The sequence below is a fragment of the Aquarana catesbeiana genome, linkage group LG01, assembly GCF_042186555.1.
Source record: "Aquarana catesbeiana isolate 2022-GZ linkage group LG01, ASM4218655v1, whole genome shotgun sequence".
Taxonomy (NCBI): Eukaryota; Metazoa; Chordata; class Amphibia; order Anura; family Ranidae; genus Aquarana; species Aquarana catesbeiana.
In genome coordinates this window covers 729,755,269-729,783,078 of record NC_133324.1, presented here as the reverse complement: position 1 = coordinate 729,783,078, position 27,810 = coordinate 729,755,269, and the positions used below count along the sequence as shown (strand labels likewise).

At 40.6% G+C, this 27,810-nt stretch overlaps 1 protein-coding gene across 2 annotated transcripts in view; it reads left to right on the top strand.

Moving 5' to 3' along the window:
• The window catches only part of ZNF827 (zinc finger protein 827), a 397,034-nt gene that overhangs the window by 207,308 nt on the left and 161,916 nt on the right, over positions 1 to 27,810 (top strand). For both annotated transcript variants that reach the window (XM_073604600.1, XM_073604608.1), the window contains exon 5: positions 24,583 to 24,813. In XM_073604600.1, the coding sequence (XP_073460701.1) occupies positions 24,583 to 24,813 (231 nt within the window). The remainder of the gene's footprint in view (positions 1 to 24,582; positions 24,814 to 27,810) is intronic.

Genomic DNA, 27,810 nt, shown 5'->3' with positions numbered 1-27,810 from the left:
TACATTTTGCTCTGGTGTTTTTCATATCATTTTCAGTAGTACAAATGGCACTATAGTTTGCAATGGCTGTTTGCAACATGGGAAATTTCTTGTCACCTGCTATAACCTTCCCCCCCATCTATCCCCATTCCACCCTCCATTAATGTCTGACCCCTAACTGACCTGTCTGCCCGATGTAAATCTAGTTCACCCTAATTCTAGTGAGCTTTCTTTTCATGCCTCATCCTGATGATATTGATTCAGACCCTGGCCAGTCTACTAATCTGCTTTCCTGTCTTTCTGCCCCCTGCCCTAAACCTCTGCCTGGTTTTCCACTACACCTGTCTGACACCTACCTCAGCACCTGGACTAAATTGGGCTATATCTGTGTCTTTCAACTCAGTACTTTTAGTTAATTCTTTCTGATTGTCAGCATCACCAATGGGCCAAACCCAGCAGATAAAACCTGGAAATGGTATACATCCAAAATAATACATGCTTATGTGAGGAGCAAAGGTAAAGATCGGCTCCCTGGTGTGAGCCTACATCTGTCAACTGTATTTGTCATACTCAAAATGAATTGTACTACCCTTGCCCCAGGTTGACAATGTTATTGTCCAAAGGTATCTCAATTGTGTTGCTGCCCAAAATGGAGACATCTTAAACATCTTAAGACAGGAAATATGTTACTGGCAGGATCACCAGGTGAAAATAAAAAATTTGGTAAGCTGCAATATATAACATTTTTGTTTATTACTGCTTTAAGCTTGTAGCAGCTATTGCAAGTCTAGAGCAATTTAACCACTTACCCACCCAACGCCGGCCGTCATATGACGTCCTTGATTTTGTGGGGGTATATCTGAATGATGCCTGCAGCTACAGCTTCAGATATCAGTTTTTTCAGCCGGCGATTCCCTACACCACGTCCCCCCCCTCCCACCGCCCTCCGGTGCTTCTACCGACTCACCGCTTCCATCGGTGACCATAGAGATTTCTGGCGGACCAGATGGTCTATTTTGTTTTTTTTTTTTAAGCACAAAACAGTTTTTTTTTTCCAAACAAATCGCGTTTGAAAAATTGCTGTGCAAATACCATGCGAGATAAAAAACAATGACCGCCATTGTATTCTCTAGGGTCTTTGCCAAAAAACATATATAATGTTTGGGGGTTCTATGTAGTTTTCTAGCAAAAAAAATAAAAAATTATGATTTTTTCATGTAGGAGAGAAATGTCAGAATTGGCCTGGTTGGCAAGTGGTTAATGTGGTTATAAAGGCAAAACGTTTTTTTACCCTAATTACCTTCATTAAGGTAAAAAAAAACCTTTCAAAATTTGCTTCCCCTTAAACACTTACCTGAGCCCGATCTTGATCCAGTGCTGTGCCTATCTGAAACAGCTGTTCTCCCCTCTCTCTTTTATCACAGGAGACTCTGCAGCTGCGAGACCCACAAGTTTCTGCTGCTGTCAGTCAAATCCTTTAAAGAGGGGGGTACAGCCAAGCCACACTGTACGTGCCTATAGATGCACACAGCCTGGCTTGGGATCAAGCCTGCATGAGTTCCCCCTAGCAAGCGGGATCAATCTGAAAAGAACAGGAGCTGAGAGTCCCAGTGGGGGACCCCAGAAGAGGAGGTTCGGGACTGCTCTGTGCAAAACCATTACACAGAGCAGGTAAGTATAACACGTTTGTTATTTTGGGGGAGGGAAGAAGCTTTACAACCACTTCAGAATATTTAAATTAGTAAAGAAATAAACAAATTGTTTTTCTACAAATTCTTTCCGTAGTGCATGTCTCTTCAGTGGGAAGGGAATGCAGTCTTTTTTTATCCTTGACATTTTTTCTCAGCATTTTTATTCAGTATCATCGGTATTACACATACGTTTTTCGTCTTATCAGTTAAGCACGTCTTTCTCTTAGTTGGTCCACATAGCACTCCTTTTTTTATGATCTCAGTGCACTGCCTTACTGTGAATGGAAAACAAAGGCTGCTTTTTTAAAGGATAAAATTCAAGTTGGCTTTTATGAATCACATTTATAATTGCACTTGTTTCAGGAGATAAACAGATTTGTATAAAAGGAAACTGGACATATAGGAGCAGTTTCAAACATTTTTCAAGGTTTGAGCTCTAGGGTGCTCATCCTTTATCGTTTCTTCTGTTAGTGATGAGACACTGAGTCAGGACATGTATAGCAGGTGTTCATGCCCGTTCTAAGTCGGTAAAAAAGTGATACTAAAGTCTAGTTTTTATTTGTTTAAAAATAACAAACATGTCATACTTTCCTGCTGTGTGCAGTGTTTTTGCACAGAGCAGCCCAGATCCTCCTCTTCTCAGGTCCCCTGCCAGCACTCCTTGCCCCTCCCTTCTGCCGAGTGGCCCCAGAGCAAGCAGCTTGCTATGGGGGCACCCGAGCCAAGCCACTGCTCTGTGTCCATTCAGACAGAGCTACAGCTATGCCATGCCCCCCCTCTCTGCTCCTTTGCTCACAGACTTTGAGTGACAGCAGTGGGAGCCAATGGCCCCCACTGCTGTCTCAGCCAATGAGGAGGGAGAGTCCTGAACAGCCGAGACTCATGCAACATTACTGGATCGAGATGGGGCTCACGTAAGTATTAGGGGGGCTGCTGCACACAGAATGTATTTTATCTTAATGCATACAATGCATTAAGATAAAAAAACCTTCTGACTTTATTAAGTAACGATAAACACAACACCGTCAAACAATGCTGAATGCCATATCTTTATCTCAACAGACTTCCTTTACCTGCTTCCCGTTCACTGTATGAATATATACCTCCTCAGATGGGAGTGCTTATCACAATTTGCAGCCAGCAATGGGCTTTCATGTAGAAGTTCCAATCTCACACTCTACATGTTTCACGGCGTGCACATCGCAAAACTTGTAGAGCGTGAGATTGGAATTATGGGAATTGAGGTTCCTTATGACCGGGTTGATACCCAGACTTTTCCAGTCCATATTAGAGGATTTTTTTAATAGTACTGTTTGTCCTTATGGGATATACAGCTTGGTCCATATATATTTGGATACAGGCACAATTTTCATAATTTTCATAATTTTGGCTCTGTATGCCACCAGAATAAAAAGAAAATGAAACAATCCAAATTAATTAATTAAAAGTGCAGACTTTCAGCTTTAATTCAAGGTATTGAACATAAATATCATGTACAAATTTTAGGAACTGCAACCATTTTTATACACAGTCCCCCCATTTTTAGGGGCTCAAATGTAATTGGACAAATGAATATAATCATAAATAAAATGATCATTTTTAATGTTTTGTTGAGAATCCTTTACTGGCAATGACTGCCTAAAGTCTGGAACCCATGGACGTTTGGACGTTACCAAAGACTGTGTTTCCTCCTTTCTGATGGTTTGCCAGCCTCTAACTGCAGTTGTCTTCAGTTGTTCTTTGTGGGTCTTTCTGCCTTTAGTTTTCCTTCAGCAAGTGAAATGCATGCTCAATTGGGTTGAGATCAGGTGATTGACTCGTCCATTGCAGAATATTCCACTTCTTTTCATTCAAAAGCTCCTGGTTGCTTTTGCAGTGTGTTTTGGATCATTGACCATCTGTACTTTGAAGCGCCGTCCAATCAAATTTGCTGCATTTGGCTGAATCTGGGCTGACAGTATATCTCTAAACACTGCAGAATTCGTCTGGCTGCTTCTGTCTTCTGTCACATCATCAATAAACACCAATGACCCAGTGCCACTGGAAGCCATGCATGCCCATGCCATCACTGCAAGCTCTACCATGTGACCACAGATGGCGTTGTGTGCTTTGGATTATGAGCTGTTTCAAGCCTTCTCCACATATTTTTTCTTCCCGTCATTCTGGTACAGATTAATCTTAGTATCTTCCATCCAAAGAATGCTTTTCCAGAACTCGTCTGGCTTTTTTAGATTTTTTGGCAAATTCTAATCTGGCTTTTCTATTCTTCAGGCTTCTGAATTAGTTCGCACCTTTTTGGTGAACACTCTGTATTTGAGGAAGGAGTAGTCCACACCTGGCATGAAACAGCTTTTGATTCAATTGTCCAACTATTTTTGGTCCCTTGAAAAAGGGGGATGGCTTTTCTTAAAAGCTGTAATTCCTAAACCCTTTCTCCGATTTGGATATACATACCCTCAAATTAAACCTGAGAGTGTGCATTTTCATCCCATATCCATTATATAACTATAGCTTGAATATGTTTTGGTAAATACCTGAAAAACCCTAAAATTGTGCCTGTGTCTAAATATATATGGACCTAACTGTATGTATCTTTTCCTTCCCTTCCTTTTCCCCTATATGGGTGAACTTTTTAATATGTATTAATTCAATAAATTTGTATTTTTTTTAATAAAAATTGTTGTATTGTAGGTTCATACTGTACCATGAAAGTCCTCTTTGCCTCTCTTTAATACTCTATGCCATATTTGAATCTCTAGCACGTAGGTACTTTATGCTGCTTTATTTTTGTCGTAGTACTCTCATGTGAAGACTTTCCTGTAGAAGTGATCCGAGAGGCTATACAGCCACCTGATAAATTCTACAGGGAACGGAAAGGGGGGGCACACCTTCTGCTGTTTCCGCCCCTCCTCTGATGAATACAAGGATTTCGTCACTTTCACTTTGTTTAAAAGCTGCTGCCGGCTTGTAAAATATTTGATCAAAATCTGATCTTGGTTTGATCAGATGCTTTCGAGGGCAGAGGAGAAATCTCTCTCAGTGCAGAGTACCTATCACAAGTGTTATAAATAATTTCTGATTGGTACTCTAAAACAAAGTTAATACTGCAGCTGCAGGAACAGATTCACAGGACTCAATCACTGTGTTTAAAATGTCTGTTCAGTGTCAAAATGTATTATTAAGTTTTTTTTATACATAGATAAGAAAGTGGTGGTGTGAGATGTTATTAAAAATTAGCAAATAGAAATATGTTACTAAAAGCTACCAAATAGAAATATATTATTAAAAGCTAGTGAATAGAACAATTGCAAAAGTAAAACCTTGAGAGCTTCTAGTAGGAGATGTGTCTGTGTGTTAGGTGAAGGTTATAGAACACATTTCAACAGTGAGAACAAAATGGAGTCTCTTGTGCTTAAATGAACAGTACAGTGAATGTCCATGTCATTTCCCTCCTTTTGTTTATTTGACACCATTCTTCTCCGCGTTACTTTCAGCTGATTGCTGGTAACTCCTGTTACATTGGCGCAGAGAGAGGGCGTCCAGTTCAGCTCTCTCCTAACATTCTCACAATAATGGGTTCATCAGGGCTAGTGGACCATTTGTTGATACAGCGGGTAGTCACACAGAGGCATAGCCTGATGAGGAAGTAAATAACAAATATGAGAAATAGGAACATCACAATATAAGCGCCTAGTTTCTGTAACCATATTGCTATGCCATATAAAAAGTCACCAAAACTTCTTAAACCCTGAAATGGGTTCCATCCATCTTTAGCAATATCTCTGGCCTTATTCTGTAGTTCTTATCTTAGCAAGATGCCCTTTAATAATGTCCTCATTATCAGAAACATATATACAACAGTCAGTGTGAAAGACCTTACACATCCCACCTTGAGCTGCAATGAGATAATTTTGCGTTAATCTGTGCTCTAATACTACTTTTTTAAGCTGAGCCATTTCTTCACTTAATAAACCTATATCAGCGGTAGTAAGGTTAATAATCTCATCTACAATTCTAGTGTGATTATTTATTCTTTTCATAGCTTCATTTCTCCATCCTGTCCAGGAAGGGAACCATGACCATGCCATGTCGCCTTCAGTGAACAGCTCTCTTTTGAACACTAAAGGGTATTCTGGACTTTGATCTGGTCGCACTGTATCTTTGCGAACAGCCAAAGCAGGTGCTAACTTCCCAATATAACAAGTATCTGTAACATTAGTAGGAAGCCAGGCGTAAGCTTTATTTCCGCATATAAAATATAACCTATGTATGGATGGTATGCCTGCTCCTAAAAAACTGGAAGCAATAACATGGAATCTCAGGTAACCGATATTTTAACATATTGGGTACTGTGAGCAATTTGTACTATAAAGTGTTCTATTCAGTTCTGGATCTGGGATATAATAATATTGATCATAGTTTCCTCCATAAACTGTAATCTTTGCTCTGGTGCAATCTGAATTGCCCAACTGTGTACATTTAGTCTTAAACGGGCATGTAATGTTTAAACAAACCTGTGGAGTGTCTATCTGTTTTGAAACCATCAAAGTTACTGATCTGTGCTCATTAGCTGTGGAGACTATGTATGAGCCATTTTAGATCAGTGAATTTGAGAGGCATTGCTATCATGGGTATTGTTCCTGTTTGGGGATGTAAGTGGGAACACGCCCAGCAGTTACTAGCGTTGCTATGGGTTGCATACAATTTTAACATTTGGATGAAAGGGTTATTTTTCCATGTCTCAGTTCTCACAAACAAAAAAAGAAAAACATCATCATCATTTTTTCAAAGGATATCACTTCAGGATTTTCTTGCAGTGACTGGCGTGAATCCAGGTGGGCTTTCCTTCCAACCTGACAGCGGAACCGGTTGCCAAAAGCACCAAATGTGGTCCGTCAAATTTTGGTTCTAGCGGCTTTCTAACGTGTCGCTTGACCATTACCCAGTCACCTGGTTGGATTCTGTGAATACCTGAAACAATCTGGGTCAGGGATAGCTTTATAAACACCTTCATGTATTTTATTCAATGTTTTTTGCAAAATCTGAACATATTCTAACAGACTAGAGTGAGAAGCCTGCAAATGTTGGGGAAAATATAGCCCTGTTTTGGGTGGCCCTCCAAATAAAATCTCATAGGGGGACAGCCCATGTGGTTGTTTAGGGGTAGTTCGTACAGAATGTAGGGCTAATGGCAAAGCTTCCACCCATCCTTTTCCTGTATCTGCTTTAATTTTTGCACATCTGTTTTTCAAAATTCCATTAAGTCTCTCAACTTTACCACTACTTTGTGGATGATAAGGTGTGTGGAAAGCTTGCTGTATGTGAAGGCTTCCATTACCTCTTTCATTACTTCCCCAGTAAAATGGGTTCCTCTGTCACTCTCAATAGTTTCAGGAACTCCATATCTACAAACTATTTAAATCAAAATTTTCTTTGCTGTTTTTGCATTTGCTTTAGCTACTGGCCAGCACTCAGGCCAACCTGAGAACATGTCAACACACAATAAAGCGTACTCATAGGTGCCTATTCTGGGCATCTGAAGGTAGTCTATTTGAATTCTTTGGAAAGGGAAATCTGGCTTAGGAGAATGCTTTTGGGGAACATGGACAGGCCTCCCTGCATTGTACATAGCACAAGTGAGACATGAAGCACAAAACCTGGCTGCAAATGCAATAAATTTAGGTGCTATCCAATAGCAGTCAGTAAGTGCCACCATCGCGCCCTTAGCAAGATGACGCCATGTGCCAGTTGTGCTAAAACTGGGTACAAACTCCTGGTAGACACCACCTGTTGTCAGCGCTCCACAGACCCTGCTGATTTTGGGTAGCATTACATTTGATCCATTTATCCTTCTCTTCATCAGGGGCCTGGTTCTGCAACTGAATTAGAGTTTATACATCCCACTGCTCTTGATGAGGGGAATCTGTCCCCACTACCTGGGCAACCCCTACAGTGAGTGTGACTCCAAATGCCATAAGGGCAGCATCCTTTGTCGCTTGGTCCGCGAAAGCATTTCCTCTGGCTGTCATGTCATTCCCCCTTGCATGTCCTTTTACCTTCAAGATGGCAACTTCTGGTTTATGAAAGGCCTTAAATAGGAGTTTTGTATGTCTCACTGGCTTCCCTGCACTAGTCAGGAAGTTCCGTGCTTTCCAAATAGGCCCTAAAATCGTGAGCTATACCAAACGCATATCTGCTGTCAGTGTAAACGTTTCCCCTTTGGTTCTCTAGGAGATGACATGCTTTGATTACAGCACACAACTCCGCTTCCTGTGCTGACATCTGGGGTATCAATGCTTCCTGATGTAAAATGGTGTCTATAGTGGTTACAGCAAACCCTGTGTGTGGCTGACCATCATCAGTGTAAAATCTGGAACCATCTACGAATAAGTGTGTGTTACAATCTGATAAAGGCTCATCTTTTGCTGGTGTGACAGAGGCCCTTTCTACCTCCACCAGAGCCATACAATCATGAGAAAAACTCTCAGGTTCTACATCAGTACCATTCGTTGCATCTTCTGCATCAATTATAGGAAGAAGAGTAGCCGGATTTAAAGTAACACATCATTTGATTGTTAAATTCAATGGCGCAAAAAGAGCAGACTGGTACTTGTCAAATCTACTGGCAGACACATGTCTGGTATTTACTTGATTCATGATTTCCTGTACTGCATGTGGTACATACAGGATCAGAGCAGAATCTAGTACAAGCTCATTTACTTTGTCTAGCAGCAAAATGCAGACTGCTATGGCTCGCATACAACTGGGGGAGCCTTTGATGACCGGGTCTAATGAGGCTGATACATACATCACCGACTTCTGTTTGTCTCCATGTAGCTGGGTGAGTACACCTGCAGCAAATCCATTGACTTCATGACAGAACAATGAGAAAGTCTTAGTATAGTCAGGAAGTCCAATAGCGGGAGTTTCAGACAAAATTTTAATAAGCTCCTTCGTCTGCAATTCATTGTCCCATGTGAGTTTGAAAGGGTTTCTAGTGATAGCCTCATATAGAGGAGCCATAAATTCTGATGCATTTGGAATCCAGTCACTACAATATCTCATTAACCCCAGGAAGGCATGTAGTTGCCGTACATTTCTTGGCTTTTCAAATTTTTGTAGAGTTTTAACTTGATCTGGGGTTAGGTGACAGATTCCATGTGAAATGCAGTGACCCAGAAAGATCACTTTCTCTTGGCAGTATTGTAGCTTATCTTTGCTAACTTTGTTGTTACTGTTATAGAGAAACATGAGAAGGCTTACTGTTTCTCTGCTACAAATGTCCTTTGTATCAGAACAAATAAGCAAATCGTCTATGTACTGAAGCAAAACTGTGTTTGGGTGTGAGGGGGACCATTGGTCCAATACTTGCTTTAACGCAGTATTATATTCAGAGGGGCTACTCACACAGCCTTGGGGCAATCTTGTCCATGCTAACTTTTGGGCATCATGGGTAAATGAAAAAAGGTGCCAGCAATCTGGGTGCAGGGGGACCGAAAAGAAAGCGTTTGCAAGATCAATCACTGTAAAGCAGGTGCTGGAGGCAGGTATTCCACTTAGTAAAGTGCGGGGGTTGGGCACGATCGGGGTATCTGCCTCAATTATATTGTTAATGGCTCTCAAATCATGCACCATGCGGTATGTCACCTGCCCACCCTTCTTGTCTGGCTTCTTTGCAGTTGGGAACAGGGGTGTATTGACTTGGGACTTAATTGGTACAACAACCCCTGCTGCTTTCAGTTGAGTGATTTGATCCTTTATCCCCTCAGTCTGAGCAATACTCAGTGGGTACTGTTTAATCTGTGGGAGATGGGTTCCTGGTTTAATTTTTGTCATGACTGGGGTGCAGTCAAGCAGACCTACATCATATTTGTTGGTGGCCCATAATTCAGCAGGAATCTCTTTCAATTCTGGTGGAAATGGCAGGCAGAATCAAAAACTTCTCCTGACAGACTGCTGACCACTTGGACTCCTGTAGGAGTGTAGTCTGTTTGCTAAAATTTGGTTCAGAATGTCAGCTCCCAAAAGATTGGTAGGAACTGTGTCTTAAACTAACACATGTGACCATTCTGTTTGCTGTCTTAGCCTGAGTTTAAGTGGCTTGGACTCAGTACAGGTCCCGGTTAGGCCAACACCAGAGATAACGTTTGTAGATAATAATCCTGGAGGTAAGTCCTCTATATTATAAACACTTCAGCTTGCACCAGTATCGATTAAACAGATTAATTCTGTTTCTCCTGCAGGATAGGGGAGTTCTTGTAAAAATACTTTTACTCTGGCCTCGGGGACCATTGTCTCCCCTATTTAACATGATTGATACTGGCATGCCATTTTCTTATGCCTGATCCACTGCTTTTGGCAGAGAATTGGGATCAGCATGAGGTGCCTCTAAGCTTTTTTCCAGTCTACGGTCAGGAAGATGGCAGAATTAAGCTATGTGTCCTTCTCCATTACAATTGTAGCATATAATTGGCCCCGATTGCCATGATTTCTTACATTGCCTTTCTTTTGCTTTCTTTTTGGGTTTGCTTTCTTTTTGGTTAATCCTGTTTTCTATGGATAACAGGATAGGCAGGACTTCTCGAATAGACATTATGCCTGCCTCAGGCCTTGCTCTGAACAACTTTTCTTTCAACTGGGGTATTAAATCATCAAGAAACTTTTGTTTCACCAGTTGTGTAGATGGACCTGCAGTTTCTCCCACCTTCTCTTCCTCTATTTTAAGGCCTGCTTCCTCAGCCATATCGCTTAACCACCTCCAATAAGCCCCTGCGGCTTCCTCTTTCCCTTGCTTAGCATTCATAAATTCAGCATGCCTGGCTTGTCCATATATTTGGGGCAATTTTTCCTTCAATTTCTCACAAACCTCCTGTCCACTAACCAGCTTTCCTAGATTTTTGACGCCTACAACACATTCTTTAAGTATATAGCCAGACATGTTGCTTTCCACTGCTTTAATAAGAAGCTGATGAATGTCAGTAGCAGAAGCCTCATATGCTTCCTGTGCAGTGCTAAGTTTGTTTGCAAACCCAATTGCATTCTTTCTAGGATCTCCCAATCCCTCTAAAATGGCTCTCATTTCTTGGGGACTAAAAGGTACATGCCATTTAATTTGAGACTTACTGTAAACAGCATTACCTTCAAAAACGAATTGGGTTCTGACAGGATAAACTGCAACAGATTGCTCTGTGCCAGGGGCAGAAGGGGTGGCGTTTCCCTTCCTTCTCTCTTCATCTTGCTGCCACAATTTGTAAATTATGGTTTGCTCCGGAAGTTCAGACACTATCTCTCTGGCCAAAGCTTCAAGTTCAGAGAGATCTAGTTTTGCATATGTGCCTTTTGATTTATTCGAAATCATCTGTTTCTAGGATACGAGCCAAAACCCTCTTTGTAGGTTGATATGGGGCTGTTAAACCTCTGCTCTCTACTATATTGCCCAGCTCATCTTTTGTGTGTTCCATGTAATCTTAATTCTTTTTCTTTTGTGCGTGGACCCCTTAAAGCCAAACGGGCAGCCACATAAGGTGGGGGGTCCTCCTCTACAGAGGCCAAACATAGTAAATTTGGGCAGTACTTTTATTAAACATCTCCGTCAAGCCAGTTTGATTTGCTACTTTAGCTCCTGTCTCCCATGTGCAAGCTATTCTCCACGTTCCTTCACAGCACAGTAGTGGGCCATAATCGTCCAGAAAAGTTTGCCATACTTGTAAATCAAAAGTCCCTTCAGATTTTAAAGGTTTAGCTGTTCCCTTTGTCCATTCTACCCATTTATCTAGGGGCTCAGTATGGGCAGAACTGTACCTTCAGTTCATATATTCTCTATTGCTCATCTTGCGCTGGGCATTTTCTGAAGGCCTCTCACCCTTCATTTTATTCCCTTAATTAATTTAATGCCCATAATGACTGGCCAGTCTTCTCTACACAAACACATTCACACACACACACACACACACACGTTACCCAACCAGAAAGGTCTGAGAGTGGTCTGGTTTCCTTGAGAACTGACAGATAGGATACATAGGAAAGGCAGAAATATAGCAAGCTTAAGGACAGCGTACCTAGTCGGCATTTAGAGGTCTGCGTTCCCTATGATCCCGATCAAAGCGCAGTTCCTTCTGGAAACTCTGCCAAACTCCTGATATCTGACTCGCAAAAACTGGTATGACTAATTTCTGATTGGGACTCTAAAACAAAGTTAATACTGCAGCTGCAGGAACAGATTCACAGGACTCAATCACTGTGTTTAAAATGTCCGTTCAGTGTCAATTTATTATTACATGTTATTTTATACATAGATAAGAAAGGGGTGGTGTGAGATGTTATTAAAAACTAACAAATAGAATTATGTTATTAAAAGCTAAGAAATAGAAATATATTATTAAAAGCTAGCGAATAGAACAATTGCAAAAGTAAAACCTTGAGAGGGGAGGGGGGAGTAGAGAGCTCCTAGTAGGAGATGTGTCTGTGTGTTAGGTGAAGGTTACAGAACACATTTCAACAGTGAGAACAAAATGGAGTCTCTTGTGCTTAAATGAACAATACAGTGCATGTCCATGTCACAAGGGATGTTGTTTTTCTCCTGTGATAGCAATAAAACAAAACAAATAGAGGCTATGTAAAAAAAAATTTAATTTAAATAAATAGTAAAATTTAAAGTTTTTTGAAGCACCTCCATCCCCCCATACTTACACGCAAATTCATATATAGGTCCCACACGCATATGTAAACATGATCACACCACACATCGCTGAGAACATCTGAATGAGAGTAAAAATTCTAGCACCAAACTTCCTGCTTAAATCTAAACTGGTAACCTGTAAAGGCTTTTAAAGCGTCACCTATGAAGATTTTTAGGTACTGTAGTTTGGTGCCATAACAAAGGCATATGCAATTTTAAAGCGTGATGTGTTGGGTATCTATTTACTCAACTTAACATCATCTTTTATATTTAGAAAATTGGGCATGCTATTGTGTTTATGTGCACTAAAATTCATTAAAATTTGTTTTTTTTTTTCTTTCTGAAAATTTGATTTGATAAACGCCTGCACATAGAAATTGCAACAACCTCCATTTTATTCTCCAAGGCCTCTGCTTTCAGAAAATATACAATGTTTGGGGTCTTAAGTAGTTATCTAGCAAAAAAAAAAAACCCAGATTTTTACATGTATGAGAGAAACGTCAGAATTGGCCTGTACAGCAAGTAGTTAAAGAAAACTCCAAGCATGGTTTATTTTTACATGGTTGCATTGGACCTGCTCGAACCAGTGTACTAATTTATAAACCATACCTGGCCCATGCCCCTGGAAGCTGGAAATCACTGAAGTAGACAAAGCTACTCCACTTGCTTCTGGGTCCCGTGCTGAGCGGCTGACCTGGTGCAATGTGAACACAGGAGGTCAGCCACTCAGCAGAGGTACCATTCCGAGAATACTTTGCATTCTCTGAATCAATGCAAAGCGTTCTCCGATTGGATGAGGTGGAGAGGCATGGCTCTTTATTCTTTTTTAACAATATTTGAAAAAGATATTGCAACATACACACACATACACCGCTTAAAGAGGAGGTCCAGCCCAACCACGAAAAAATTAAGTCAGCAGCTACAAATACCGTAGCTGCTGACTTTTAGGCCTCATGTACACTGCTGCTGCTAAATGGACTGTTAGGAGCAGTTTTCTTTTCAACTGCTCCTGAAATCTCCACTATGTTATATTATCAGTACATGTACACAGGGTTTGTTTATAGTCATTTCTAGGCAGTTGAGTTTAGAGGCCTTTTTTGGAAAGCAAAAAACATGAGTTCAGACGCTGAGTTTAGAGGCATTTCAAGTGCCAAGCGCTTCTAAACGTGGCTAAACGTGGTAACTCGCATTTAGCCTTGTTTCGTTTACAGGCGTTTTTAATTTTTGGTTATTTTGAAGAAAAAAAAAAAAAAACGCTCCTAAAAGTAAACGTGGCAAAACTGACAGTTTAAACGTGGGTTACTATCTGTCAAGTTAAATCGTTCAAGAGAGGTTGTAAAAACATCCCGTGTACATTAAGCCTTAATATTCGAACACTTACCTGTCCTGGAATCCAGCGATGTTTCCATCGGCTCTCGGGTGCTGCTGCCACCATCGCCTATGTGGGTAACCGGCAGTGAAGCCGCAAGGCTTCACTGCCGGTTCCCTACTGCTCATGTGCGAAGCACGCTGTACTTTGTAAATGGCCCGGCGGTGAGGGAAGGAGGAGGGGAGGCAAACTTCCAGGGGACCTTGCTGCAGCCAGGTCTACCAGAAGTGGGGAAGGGTACCTGTCAACAACAGTTACCCATTCCCCCCCCCCCGAAAGGTGCCAAATGTGGAACCATAAGGGAGGAGGAAGCACATAAGCAGAGCTTAAACTTTTGGGTGGGACTCCACTTTAAGAGACCTGATGATAAAAAGAAAACTCCAGAACCCAAATCGTTGACAGGAGAGGCAGAACCGGTGGTCTGCCTATGTAAACAAGGCAGACCGCTGTTCCGTCTGAGAAGAAGATGGAGATCTCGTGTTTCTGCTAAGCAGGAAAACAGATCTCATTCTTCCTCCAGTTGAGACATCCCTCGCACACTCCCTAGAAGCACACTTAACACTTTGATCGCCACATTGTTAACCCCTTACCTGCCAGTGTCATTTATACAGTGACAGTGCATTTTTTTAGCACTGATCCCCAAAAAGTGTCACTTAGTGTCTGATTTGTCCGCCGCAATGACGCAGTCCCACTAAAAATTGCTGATCGCCGCCATTACTAGTAAAAATGCCATAAAAAATATCCCATAGTTTGTAGACGCAATAACTTTTGCGCAAAGTGATCGATAAACCCTGCTTGGGATTTCTTTGACCAAAAATATGTAGCAGAATACATATTGGCCTAAATTGATTAAGAAATTTGATTTTGTACATTTTTTTTATTGGGTGTCTTTTATAACAGAAAGTAAAAAATATTGTTTTTTTTTTCAAAATTGTTGTCTTTTTTTGGTTATAGTGCAAAAAATAAAAACTGCAGAGGTGATCAAATAACACCAAAAGAAAGCTCTATTTGTGGGGTAAAAAAATACATCAATTTTATTTGGGTACAGCATCGCACTTCCGTGCAATTGTCAGTTAAAATAACGCTGTGCCGTATCGCAAAAAATGGCCTGGTCAGGAGGTTGAAGTGGTTAAAGAAGCGCAGTGCTGACTAGCAAAAAATGGCCTGGTCATGAAGAGGGTAAAGTGGTTAATGTTTTATATATATATATACACACACAGTCAGGTCCATAAATATTGGGACATCGACACAATTCTAATCTTTTAGGCTCTATACGCCACCACAATGGATTTGAAATGAAATGAACAAGATGTGCTTTAACTGCAGACTTTCAGCTTTAATTTGAGGGTATTTACATCCAAATCAGGTGAACGGTGTAGGAATTACAACAGTTTGTATATGTGCCTCCCACTTTTTAAGAGAGCAAAAGTAATGGGACAATTGGCTGCTCAGCTATTCCATGGCCAGGTGTGTGTTATTCCCTCATTATCCCTCATGGGACAATTGGCTGCTGAGCTATTCCATGGCCAGGTGTGTGTTTTTCCCTCATTATCCCATTTACAAGGAGCAGATAAAAGGCCCAGAGTTCATTTCAAGTGTTCTATTTGCATTTGGAATCTGTTGCTGCCAACTCTCATTATGAGATCCAAAGAGCTGTCACTATCAGTGAAGCAAGTCATTATTAGGCTGACAAAACAAAACAAACCCATCAGAGGGATAGCAAAAACATTAGGTGTGGCCAAATCAACTGTTTGGAACATCCTTAAAAAGAAAGAATGCACCGATGAGCTCAGCAACACCAAAAAACCCGGAAGACCACGGAAAACAACTGTGGTGGATGACCGAAGAATTCTTTGCCTGGTGAAGAAAACACCCTTCACAACAGTTGGCCAGATCAAGAACACTCTCCAGGAGGTATGTGTATGTGTGTCAAGGTCAACAAGAGAAGACTTCACCAGAGTGAATACAGAGGGTTCACCACAAGATGTAAACCGTTGGTGAGCCTCAAAAACAGGAAGGCCAGATTAGAGCCAAACAACATTTAAAAAAGCCTTCACAGTTCTGGAACAACATCCTATGGACAGATGAGACCAAGATCAACTTGTACCAGAGTGATGGGAAGAGAAGAGTATGGAGAAGGAAAGGAACTGCTCATGATCCAAAGCATACCACCTCATCAGTGAAGCATGGTGGTGGTAGTGTCATGGTGTGGGCATGTATGGCTGCCAATGGAACTGGTTCTCTTGTATTTATTGATGATGTGATTGGTAACAAAAGCAGCAGGATGAATTCTGAAGTGTTTCGGGCAATATTATCTGCTCATATTCAGCAAAATGCTCATAAATCATTGGACGGCGCTTCACAGTGCAGATGGACAATGACGAAAGCAACCAAAGAGTTTTTTAAGGGAAAGAAGTGGAATGTTATGCAATGGCCAAGTCAATCACCTGACCTGAATCTGTTTGAGCATGCATTTCACTTGCCGAAGACAAAACTGAAGGAAAAATGCCCCAAGAACAAGCAGGAACTGAAGACAGTTGCAGTAAAGGCCTGGCAGAGCATCACCAGGGATGAAACCCAGCGTCTGGTGATGTCTATGCGTTCCAGACTTCAGGCTGTAATTGACTGCAAAGGATTTGCAACCAAGTATTAAAAAGTGAAAGTTTGATGGATGATTGTTAATCTGTCCCATTACTTTTGGTCCCACAAACCGTTGTAATTCCTACACCGTTCACCTGATTTGAATGTAAATATCCTCAAATTAAAGCTGAAAGTCTGCAGTTAAAGCACATCTTGTTTGTTTCATTTCAAATCCATTGTGGTGGTGTATATAGCCAATAAAATTAGAATTGTCTGTCACAATATTTATGGACCTGACTGTGTATATATTTTATATATATATATATATATATATATATATATATATATATATATATATATATATATATATATATATATTACATTTTTGCAATTTTGCATATTTAACAAAACCAATGCGCAAATAGACACAATACCATAACTTGCTGTTGTCATAACTGATGCATATCATCCTGAAAAGGAATTTCACAAGATTGCTGGATATTGACTGAGGCTATAAAAATAGATTAAGGGAACAAACAGAGGAAGGATATAACAATTAGTAGAAAAAGCATCAGGTCACCGCTTAGGTCAAAGAGTAAATGGAAAAAAATATCCAGTTGTTTAATTTAATCTCATGAAAAAGTCAGCAAACTAAGCCAGGGTGACAGTATGACCATGATGTAAGACTGCTGAATTTCCAGCAAACCAAATAAGTATTGACCCAGGAAACCAGCAGCTCTCTCAATACAATGATATAACATTAACAAGATCTGTGCGCAGACTAGACAGCTAGATTTTGTCCGAAACAACCATATTTCTGAACTGAGAGCTTCTAAGCTATGTGGGTAGTATAAACAATAGCTAGGCATCAGACATTAAGCAACACATAACAGGCTGTCAAAGCTTGCAGCAGCTTTCATTTTTGATGTTTAAAGTGACCCTGTCACTCCAGGGTTAAAAGTAATATAAATGCCAGCCTGTAAAACATGATGCTATGAAACTCCACCACGTTGTCATTTCTTTTACTAACTGTACTGGATGTATATGAATTGCACTCTTTATATCTACCATGTCCAGTGATGATAAAGTTAACCATATATATTCCTATAGAAATCTGATATGATAATTGGCTTGAATGAGCATGGTTTTATTGTATGTATATATATATATGTCTTGATGCTACATACATTTAATTTGAATTCTTAGATGGCTGGATTCAGCAGCAGTTACATTGCAGCCTCATTTGCAGGGACAACATTGGGTGTTTGTTATTTGCCTCTAGAAATATGTAATTTATATTTTAAACCAGGACCTAAGGAATCAAAATCATTTCCAATAAACATCAGAAGAGCCATTGATCTTCAATCTGAGACCTGCATTAAAACCAGCTTTGTAAGCTGGATATTGGAGACCTTTTTTTTTTTTTTTTTTTAATAATCTCAGCATAAGAGTTGTCAAAGTCCTTCTGAGACTTTAGGTTTGCCTAAGTATAATTTCAAGGGATATGTAGCATTTCTGAATGATTTATAGCAACCATGTCAAACAGTGCGCCCAACTGAAAGGCTGAATCTTCTGGGGGGGGGGGGGGGGGGGTGCCGCTCATTGTCTCTACTGTGGTCAACACCATTCAAGGAAAGGATTGGTACCTAGGAATTTAAAGTACATTAAAGTTTTTTTTTTGTTTTTTGTTTTTTTTGTGGAATGAAGGAGGGCTAAGAGGGCTGTCATATATTTTTGTTTTTTGCCATCTGTGGCTCATTAGCCAGAGTATATATTTTCAGTGTGAAGGATATCCCCTTTGGAATAGTTGTAATGTTTTTTCCATCTACCCCTGTTCTGGTGGCATCTCAAAATGTTGATGTTGAATTTTCCTTATTTCCAATTAAAGTAACATTGATAATCAGGGAAAATTAGAGAGTGAATCTACCTAAAGCGGACATAGACAGCAATAAAAACCTGACAATATTTTTAAACACTCACCACTCTATCCAATCCTAAGAACAAAAGTTTATAAGTAAATTGTGGTGGCTACAATTGGTGCTCTTTTTAGGCTAAGAACATTTTTAGCAAATGCAGAATATACTGTACCTTGCCAGAAACACAGTGTCTGTGTCACTTTCTGTGAATTCAACTGGAGGTAAAAACAATCTTCCTCTGTCTTCTGTAAACTACTAATCCCATCATCCTACATATAATATAGATGAACAAACATGTTTGAAGTCCATTAATAAACACAAGATATTGTAATTGTGCCCAGAATGTGACGGATAATTGGTCAACAGCTCTAAATAGGCTCTAGCCTGTTCTACATTGTTTACCTTATGTTTGGAGTCCAGTCTGGGTAGGTGCCCCAGCTTCTTTTAGACCCCTTTCACACTGAGCCGCCCCGGGCGTCAGCAGGAAAGCGGCACTATTTTTAGCGCCACTTTATCGTCGTTTTAGCAGCGCTATTCGGCCGCTAGCGGGGCGGTTTTAACCCCCCGCTAGCGGCCGAAAAGGGGTTAAATCCGCCCGCAAAACACCACTGCAGCAGCGCTTTGCCGGCGGTATGGCGGTGCTGCCCCATTGTTTTTAATGGGCAGGAGTGGTGGAGGAGCGATGTATTCATCGCTCCTCCACCGCTGCAAAGAAGCTGCTGGCAGGACTTTTGTGAGTTTGCAGCTGAGGCTTTTTTCAGGCACTATGCAGGCACTATTTTTAGCGCTGTAGCGCCTGAAAAACGCCTCCAATGTGAATGGGGTCTTCTAGATTCACTGGAGGAGTGAGCATAGCCACCCAGGAACAGGAATTGTGTTATGCCCTGGATTACAACAAGAAAATAAAGGGAAAAAAATCCTGAAAAAAGAAAAGTAGACACCTAATCTAAGGAATGGTAAGCTGCAATATATGACATTTTAGTTTTTGGTTTAGATATGCTTTGACATTATAATAAGAATTTTAAATGTCGTAGTTAATCCCAGAGAAAGGGGTCTTTAAATATTTCCTGAATTATTTTGCAAAATATATCTAAGGAAGAGTATTTAATCAACTAGAAAAAAAGTACAAGGGGGATTTTTTTCTTCTTCTTTTTATCCTTAAAGCAGTATTAACCCCAAAAGCAGACATTTATTATATTGCAGTTTACCAATTCTTAGATGTGATGGCTGCATTAGTTTTCTTGTTTAGCTTTTCACCTGGTGATCCAGCCAGTAAGTCTGTTTTTTTCCAAAAAGAACAAGCTCTCCTGCAAATGTACCTGTTAAGAGTAATAAAACAAACCATTTACCACTGACAGGGGTGCTTACAATGGTCAGCTCTTTTTAAATGTATGTAAAACCTTTATCCAAAAATATATATATATTTTTTTTTGCCATAACTGCTTATGAAGTGCTAGCTGGAGTTTGGCTTCCATTTGTTAGTGTATCTAAATCTAATTCCAGCTAATGCTCCCCTCCTTCCAGATTAACAATGCTGCTGTGCCCCCTGTGCTCCACCATCTAGAGTGGACACATTGTAATACAGAAAGTATGTTTAGTGGCCAGATCACCAGGTGAAAACATCGGGGAAATATTAATGCAGCAACCACATCTAATGATTGGTAAGCTGCAGTATAATAAAAACATAAAAAAGCTTAACAGATTCCTCCTTCCACTCAAATCGGGTGGATGGTGGAATCCCCTCACCTCCGGAAAATTGTATTGGGACAGCATGACTGTTGAACAGAAGCTGCCGCACATTGATCGAAATTCAGCCGATTCCTGCTGAACCAGACAAATTTTGGTCCATCTGGAGCTAACTTTAGTGCACAAGATCAAATTGTGACATGTTTAATAAATTGTATGGTTGCTACATACTTCTGTTTTTGTAATGCTCTTTACCAGCTAGTTCTATCTAAAGATATTTCACTTTATGGATGGACACAGGTTTGTTGAATTTTACACTGCTTCTTCCATCGCTTGGGGGTGGAGGGGGGCCTTTTGTAAGGATTAAACCTGCAGTAGTTTTTGTTTTGTTTCTCCCCTGAAGCTAAAAGGAAGGTGACACTTTCCCGCTGTTGGATGACCCATTTATTTATGCTTTCTACATTTGGCTTTGCAACAGCCATGGGAGCTGGGTGCAGTTGGGAATTCTGGTGGAATATCTTACCACATGAAACCAGCATGGGACAAAGAGAGCATCATATACAAGAACGATGGAAATCAGCAAATAGGAAAGAAAGGCTTTTCCAAGGAAAACATTTCCACAGGCAGAGCTTCAAAACTAGGTTTTAGGACAGGTTATTAGGTTTGGATCAGTTGTCAACTATGTAGCTATGAACACATATACGTAGATATAACTGATAGATTTCATTAGCCGTTTTTGCTTTTATATGTACACTTTTTCAGCTTATGTGTTCAAAGCATACATTTCTAAATTTATAATTTAGTTTTGAACATAATTGTCCAATTTGTTTAATGAGTAATGGTGGATCCTATGTATTACCAACAATAAACATAGGATCCCATCAAGGTACAAAATCTAAGGAGCTCCTTCTTCACCATTGCTCCGAACATAGAGGGTTGAAATGTATCTGCTCTGCCAAAAAAAGGTTGACTGTCAGTAACTGCTGTAGGCAATGGTTTAGTATGGGTTGCCAGCCCTCAGGGCAGGGCAAGTATTGTGCCCCCTAACCACTGAACTGTTGTCCCAAGTACAAATCCTCTCCCCTCCAACTTTCCCTTCTAGCACAAATCCCCCCCCCCTCCAATCCCCCCTTCTAGCACAAATCCTTCCCCCTTCAGCCATTCCTCTGCTTCTAGCACAAACTCTCCCCCTTCAAATTGTCCCCAAGCACAAATCCTCTTACCAACCGTCCCCTATCACTCCTCCTAGCATAAATCCACCCCCAGTGCAAATCTTTTAACTGCGCGTTTCACTCCTTTCAGGTCATATGCCCCCCCCAGAGAACCTTTCCCTACCTGAAACAGACCTCAAATCAGCATGGCTTACTACAGGAGGATCCCCCTCCTCCTGTGTACAATACTAATCAGAGTCGAGGAGGAGCCTAGCTTCCTTCGGCTCGTGTATTATTACAGGCAATCAATGGGAAGAAATGGCAGCTGCTGCAGAGAGGTAGATTATAATGCCAGGGACCTGGGGAACTCCACAGGGAATGCCGTACAGGTGCCTGGTGCTAGCGCACCCCTGCCAGGTGAATTTGTGGAGCCAAGTAACAGAACTAGTTCTGGCAATGGTCTGTGGGACTCAGCCCCCATTCTCAGGATGCTGGGATTTTGATGAATTGTGTATTTGTTTTGGAGGGTTTAAAGTTCATAATAGGGTCACTGCGTGTGCTATTTTCTCTAATCTTTTTCAGGGTAGGTTCGCATATATGCAGGTGTGAGAATGCTTGTAAATGGCACGCATGTTTGTGAATTTTGTGCGGATGCAATTTTACAAAGGTGCAGGGACCTTTTTCCTGCATTTCCTGCAGGTACATTTGAATAGGCTGCTGTGCATATGCAGATGCAAGATACACCAATCACTAGGTGTGAACCTAGCCTAATACTCCCCTTCCTCACACCAGTGCAGTAACCTTGTAAATGACCTTCTTCAAGAACTGAATTCTACGATCAGAGGAATGCCATCGAGAAGCTACACTACATATACACTTTCTATATATTCTATATAAGTTTTACCAGAAGTGTTACATCAAAATAAATTAAAGAGACATAAACATCTCCAGCATTACAGCTTTACTGAATAAATGCTCCTCTAAAATCAGCAGTAATCCACATGTGCTGCCTTGATGCTCGGATGCAAAAAACACTCTTATGATGCTGGAAATGAGCATCCAATGGTTTCCTGTCTTATCAGCAAGTCAGGTTGTAGCTTTTTCTAACCCCCAGGGGGTTCAAATGACCTACAGTTTAGCAGTAACCTAGTGAACATTTAGGAAAGCTGCACAGTTTTTTTTAATGCCTACTTGGACCTCTTAACTGCATATGCTATTTTTCTGAAAAAGGCCTTCAAAGTATGAAAGTGTCTGAAGGAAGAACTGGGTTCTTCATAGCAACCATTCTAAGTCATCCTCTTGTTTATTGATCAGTACTAGAAACCAAAAAATAAATCTATGGGCAACACAGACAGCATTTTTAGACAATTTTATATATGGGCTAAGCCCCCTTGTGTGAAAGCAGTTGAAGACCATTTATACTGTAAATATGCCACGAGCAGTGTAAAATATGGACAAATGCTGAGAATGTCTAGGTTTGGTAAGCAATTTCTCTAATTATTTTATCTTGATAATCACTGCATCTGCAATATTAATTTTATTTCGAAAACAGCTCTGTTAAACCGGTAAAATCTGCATAGTATCATTTTATTATATTGCGTGCCCCTGTTTAAAAGTAAACCTACTGTAACAGTTATAATTAAAGTGCTGATCGAACAGGCTGAATTTGATTAAATACTGACAATGGTCCAAACGTGATTATAAGCCATGGGCTCAAATAGTTCAGGGAGACTTTTATTACAATTTAGTGTTTCAACCCTTGGCTTCTCTTGCAAATTGAATATACACACTGTGTGACATATTACTTTGGACAAAGCCCAAGGAGATCATATTAGCCTTTACATTTTGCCTTATCTACACTGTCCAAGTCACAATGACTTTTCATTTCAACAGGATCAACCATTCTTTCCAAGCCTGCTGATGCTGTACTATTACTATTGTTGCTCAGGATGCGGCCTGCTGCTTGCCCATATCCAGTACAGCCAGGGAATGCAAAACAAAAAATCTGCTAGTTATTGCTATGCCAATAGCTTATTACCTGATGTATAATGCCCCGTACACACGGTCGGACTTTGTTCGGACATTCCGACAACAAAATCCTAGGATTTTTTTCTACGGATGTTGGCTCAAACTTGTCTTGCATACACACGGTCACACAAAGTTGTCGGAAAATCCGATCGTTCTAAACGCGGTGACGTAAAACACGTACGTCGGGACTATAAACGGGGCAGTGGCCAATAGCTTTCATCTGTTTATTTATTCTGAGCATGCGTGGCACTTTGTCCGTCGGATTTGTGTACACACGATCGGAATTTCCGACAATGGATTTTGTTGTCAGAAAATTTTATATCCTGCTCTCAAACTTTGTGTGTCGGAAAATCCGATGGAAAATGTGTGATGGAGCCCACACACGGTCGGAATTTCTGACAACAAGGTCCTATCACACATTTTCCGTCGGAAAATCCGACCGTGTGAACGGGGCATAAGAAGTTGGAATGCATGTTAGTACTTCTTTTACGGTTTCTTTTTATGTTAAAGAATTGTGAGCTATATTTGTTTTCAATGAAACAATTGAGAATGCCAACATTGTTACAAGTGAAAACTGGCATGCAGCTGTAACAGTAAAGGGTCACACCTTACTTCTTTGTTTATATGTGATCTACTGTATAGGGCTCACTACTATGGGTTCAAGGCAATTAAGCCTTGCTCACACAAAGGTTCTGCTCCACACACATACAAATAATAAATACATTGCCAGCAGCTGAAATTAGTTGGGTTTCTTTATCAAGTATCAGCAACAGGTGCAGAATTCCCACTGCGCACTAAAAATGGTACATATCTTCTTACCGGTTATATTGTGGAGGCCAATAGGCTGGCCCCTATGTTGTATTGACTCTCACAGTAAGATTTAGATTTTACCCTGGGGAGCTGATGGCATGTTTTTCTGCAGTCTCTCACACAGCAGTGACAAAAATAAATAGATTTTTTTTTTTATCAAACCAAATAGCCAACTGCCTTTCAATGTAGTCCAGATTTGCCAAATGCTAGCTAATCTGAAAAAAAACTAGCTCAATTACATATATATTAGAGCTGGTGTGACCATATAACCAGTCTGAGGCAGGCATGTAGTAAAATATAGAAATATGCATCTCTCTAACAATGTATTCCTATTATGCAAGAGAATCCCATAAGAGAAAGTGTATCCTATCGCTAATATACAAGTGTACTCTTGTATGGGTTTACCTACCTCCCTGTGATTTAGTATGCCCTCTCACAGACCTCAGAAGTCATGTGGGCTATATCCTTACTGCCTAGTTCTGTGCCATGCTAGGCAGAGCTAACAAATGACATTATAGAAAAGTTCAACTGCAAATTCAATCATCACTATAATTATTGTCAACCTGCTACGTAAAGTGCTACAATGAGCTAGATTGCCTACCTTGAAACAATACTTCTTATTGCATGAAATAAATTTAATGTAGAACAGTGCATTGCCTACTTCTCATACACAATATTTTTTCTTTATTCTTAGCTGCAAATCAAAAAGAGACTCTGACCCTGACCGTTAAAGTAAAAGAAGAACCTAAAGATGAAGAGCTTAGCAGTTCTCTGTCTCCACATTCTGGTTATACCTACAGCCATGAATCTGAGGCACGCCTTTCCAGCACACCAGATGAAGCCAAGACCCAGGAAACACAGCCAAACCTAATGTCACAGGATATCTCTGTCAAAGCAGCATCTGAGCTTCTTATGAAGCTTTCAGGTAATTAAAGCTTAAGTTTAATCTGTTTTTATTTTGCCTTCTCTGGTTCTTCCTTTCTCTCCTCATCAATATTCTAAATCATTTTTAAATAACACTTTTCTATTTGTATTACATACTTTTTTTTTTTTTTTTAGATTCAGTGATGTCATCACTGGATCTCTGTGCTTCTCTACGCAATGCAGGCAGATCAATGCTGGTGGGAGGCGCCAACAGGGTGCTGTACATAGCTTCCTGAAAGCATCATAGCACCCTGCCTTAATAGGTGGGTGTCAGTCTGGAAGATCAGGTTTTCCTAGGAAGGCTTCGTTTGCATGCATACTGCCTTAGGTATTGCCCACATGTGATGCTGAACTTCCATGATTAAAAGAACTGAAATCCAGTGAATGAAAGGGGTGGGCCAGTGTAACTGTACGAGACTTAAAGGTAAGGCTGGAGTTCAGCTTTAATACAGCAGTGCTGCTTCATCAGCTTTCTAGTGGATGCTCTGTAGAAATTCACCTTGCCCAGTGTCATTACAAGCTTGGCTAAAAAGCCAGGACCGATCTGTCAAAGTCATACCAGCTGTACAGAACATTTAAAGACCCACTGGAGAATAAAAACCTGTCCTACCATCTTAAAAGAAAAAAAAAAGATTACATTTTCATTTATAGGTGGAAATTGTATGAAGCAAAATTTCTTTAAATACATATATGCCTTTGATTAGCTTTTAAAAATGACCAATAAGATCCTTAAGTTTATATGGGGAGATAGGAGGCCCAGGGTGAGCAAAGCTACCTTGTTTAAACCAAAACAAAAGGGAGGTCTTGGACTGCCTGATCTGCAGAAATATTTCTATGTGGCCCAGTTGGCCCAGCTCACCAAGTTCCACTCCCAACAACCCCAAGCACTATGGATGACCATGGAGTCTTTCTTCTGTCACCCCAACCCAATATCCCATATTATGTGGCTACCGATGAAAGAGAGACCGACCATATTGTGCCCCACTCTCTCCTTGTCGTTAGACATTTGGGACAGACTTTCAAGGACACAGAAATTTAAATCACCCCTTGCACCTCTCTTGGGTAATAGAGAATTCACCCCGGGCCTCACCCCCCCTGCATTTAAGTGGTGGTCCAACAAGGGCTTTATGAGGATAGCAGATCTCTGCGACCACAAAGGTATGCTATCCAAAAGGTTACTAATAGATAAGTATCAACTACCAAACTCTGACTACTACAGATTCACCCAAATACACCATTATGTACAAACCTTAGCACGCAAGGGAGACCTAGCAACAATGTCTCCCATGGAACACATGTGTCGACAACATAATAACATTAGAGGTCACATATCAGCAATATATATACAATTTTGACATATGTTTCAGTAAAACTGACCTATATGACTCAATGGGAACAGGACTTACAAGAAACCCTGGACCTAGAGGAATGGAACGCAATAGCAATAGCAGCCTCTAGATCGCTTGTTAATATCTCAATTATAAAAGCAAATTATAAGGTCCTACTAAAGTGGTACATGGTACCGGCTAGACTGGCAAAATTTGTACCCGGAGCTACTCCAGAGTGCTTTCTGGGCTGCGGTCAGATGGGAGCGGCATACCATATATGATGGACGTGTCCCAAGGTACGGAGATTTTGGATCAGGGTCTACAATTTTATATACACTCTTACACAGATTAACCACTTCCCGACCGCCGCACGACTATATACGTCCTAAGTTTGAACGGGGATATCGTTGTTATGGCAGCAGCTAGCTGCCATAACCCCGATATCCCCGTTTTCGTGCGGCGGACGGCTTTCAGATAAAAGTGGTCCCTGCGGCGGATTCGCCGCGAGATCACTTTTATCGGTGGCGGGAGAGGGCCCGCCCCCCTCCCGCCGCGATCCGGTGCCCTCCGCCGCTTACCGGAGCCATCGGTAGCGGCGGAGGCGATCGCGTCCTTCTGCGTGGTGTGTCTGGAGACGAGTGAGGCCAAGATGGCACTCACTCGTCTCCATGATACTGCTCAGCGGAAGCGACGTCAAAACGTCACTTCCGTCCACGCCTCTTAAAGGCATATTTTTTCAAATGTAATTTTTCTAAATGACTTTTTTTTTTTTTTTTTTTTTATTGCATTTTAGTGTAAATATGAGATCTGAGGTCTTTTTGACCCCAGATCTCATATTTAAGAGGTCCTGCCATGCTTTTTTCTATTACAAGGGATGTTTACATTCCTTGTAATAGGAATAAAAGTGACACAATTTTTTTTTTTTTTAAACAGTGTAAAAATAAATAAAATATTTTAAAATAAATAATAAAAAAAAAAAAAAAAATTTTTAAAACCCCCCTGTCCCGACGAGCTCGCGCGCAGAAGCGAACGCATACGCGAGTAGCGCCCGCATATGAAAACGGTGGTCAAACCACACATGTGAGGTATCACAGCGACCGGTAGAGCGAGAGCAATAATTCTAGCCCTAGACCTCCTCTGTAGCGCAAAATATGCAACCTGTAGAATTTTTTAAATGTCGCCTATGGAGATTTTTGAGGGTAAAAGTTTGACGCCATTCCACGAGCGGGCGCAATTTTCAAGCATGACATGTTGGGTATCAATTTACTTGGCGTAACATTATATTTCACAATATAAAAAAAAATTGGGATAACTTTACTGTTGTTTTATTTTTTTATTCAAAAAAGTGAATTTTTTCCAAAAAAAGTGCGCTTATAAGACCGCTGCGCAAATACGGTGCAAAAAAAAGTATTGCAATGACCGCCATTGTATTCTCTAGGGTGTTAGAAGAAAAACCATATATAATGTTTCGGGGTTCTAAGTAATTTTCTAGCAGAAAAACCTGTTTTAAACATGTAAACACCTAAAATCCAAAACGAGGCTGGTCCTTAAGTGGTTAACCTGACCAAGTCCGCAAAGCATGCACTCTTAGGTAGCAGGGTAGTAGAAGCCTCAAAAAATCAAAAACGGCTCCTCACATTTATATTCATTACAAAAGCAAGAAACTCAAA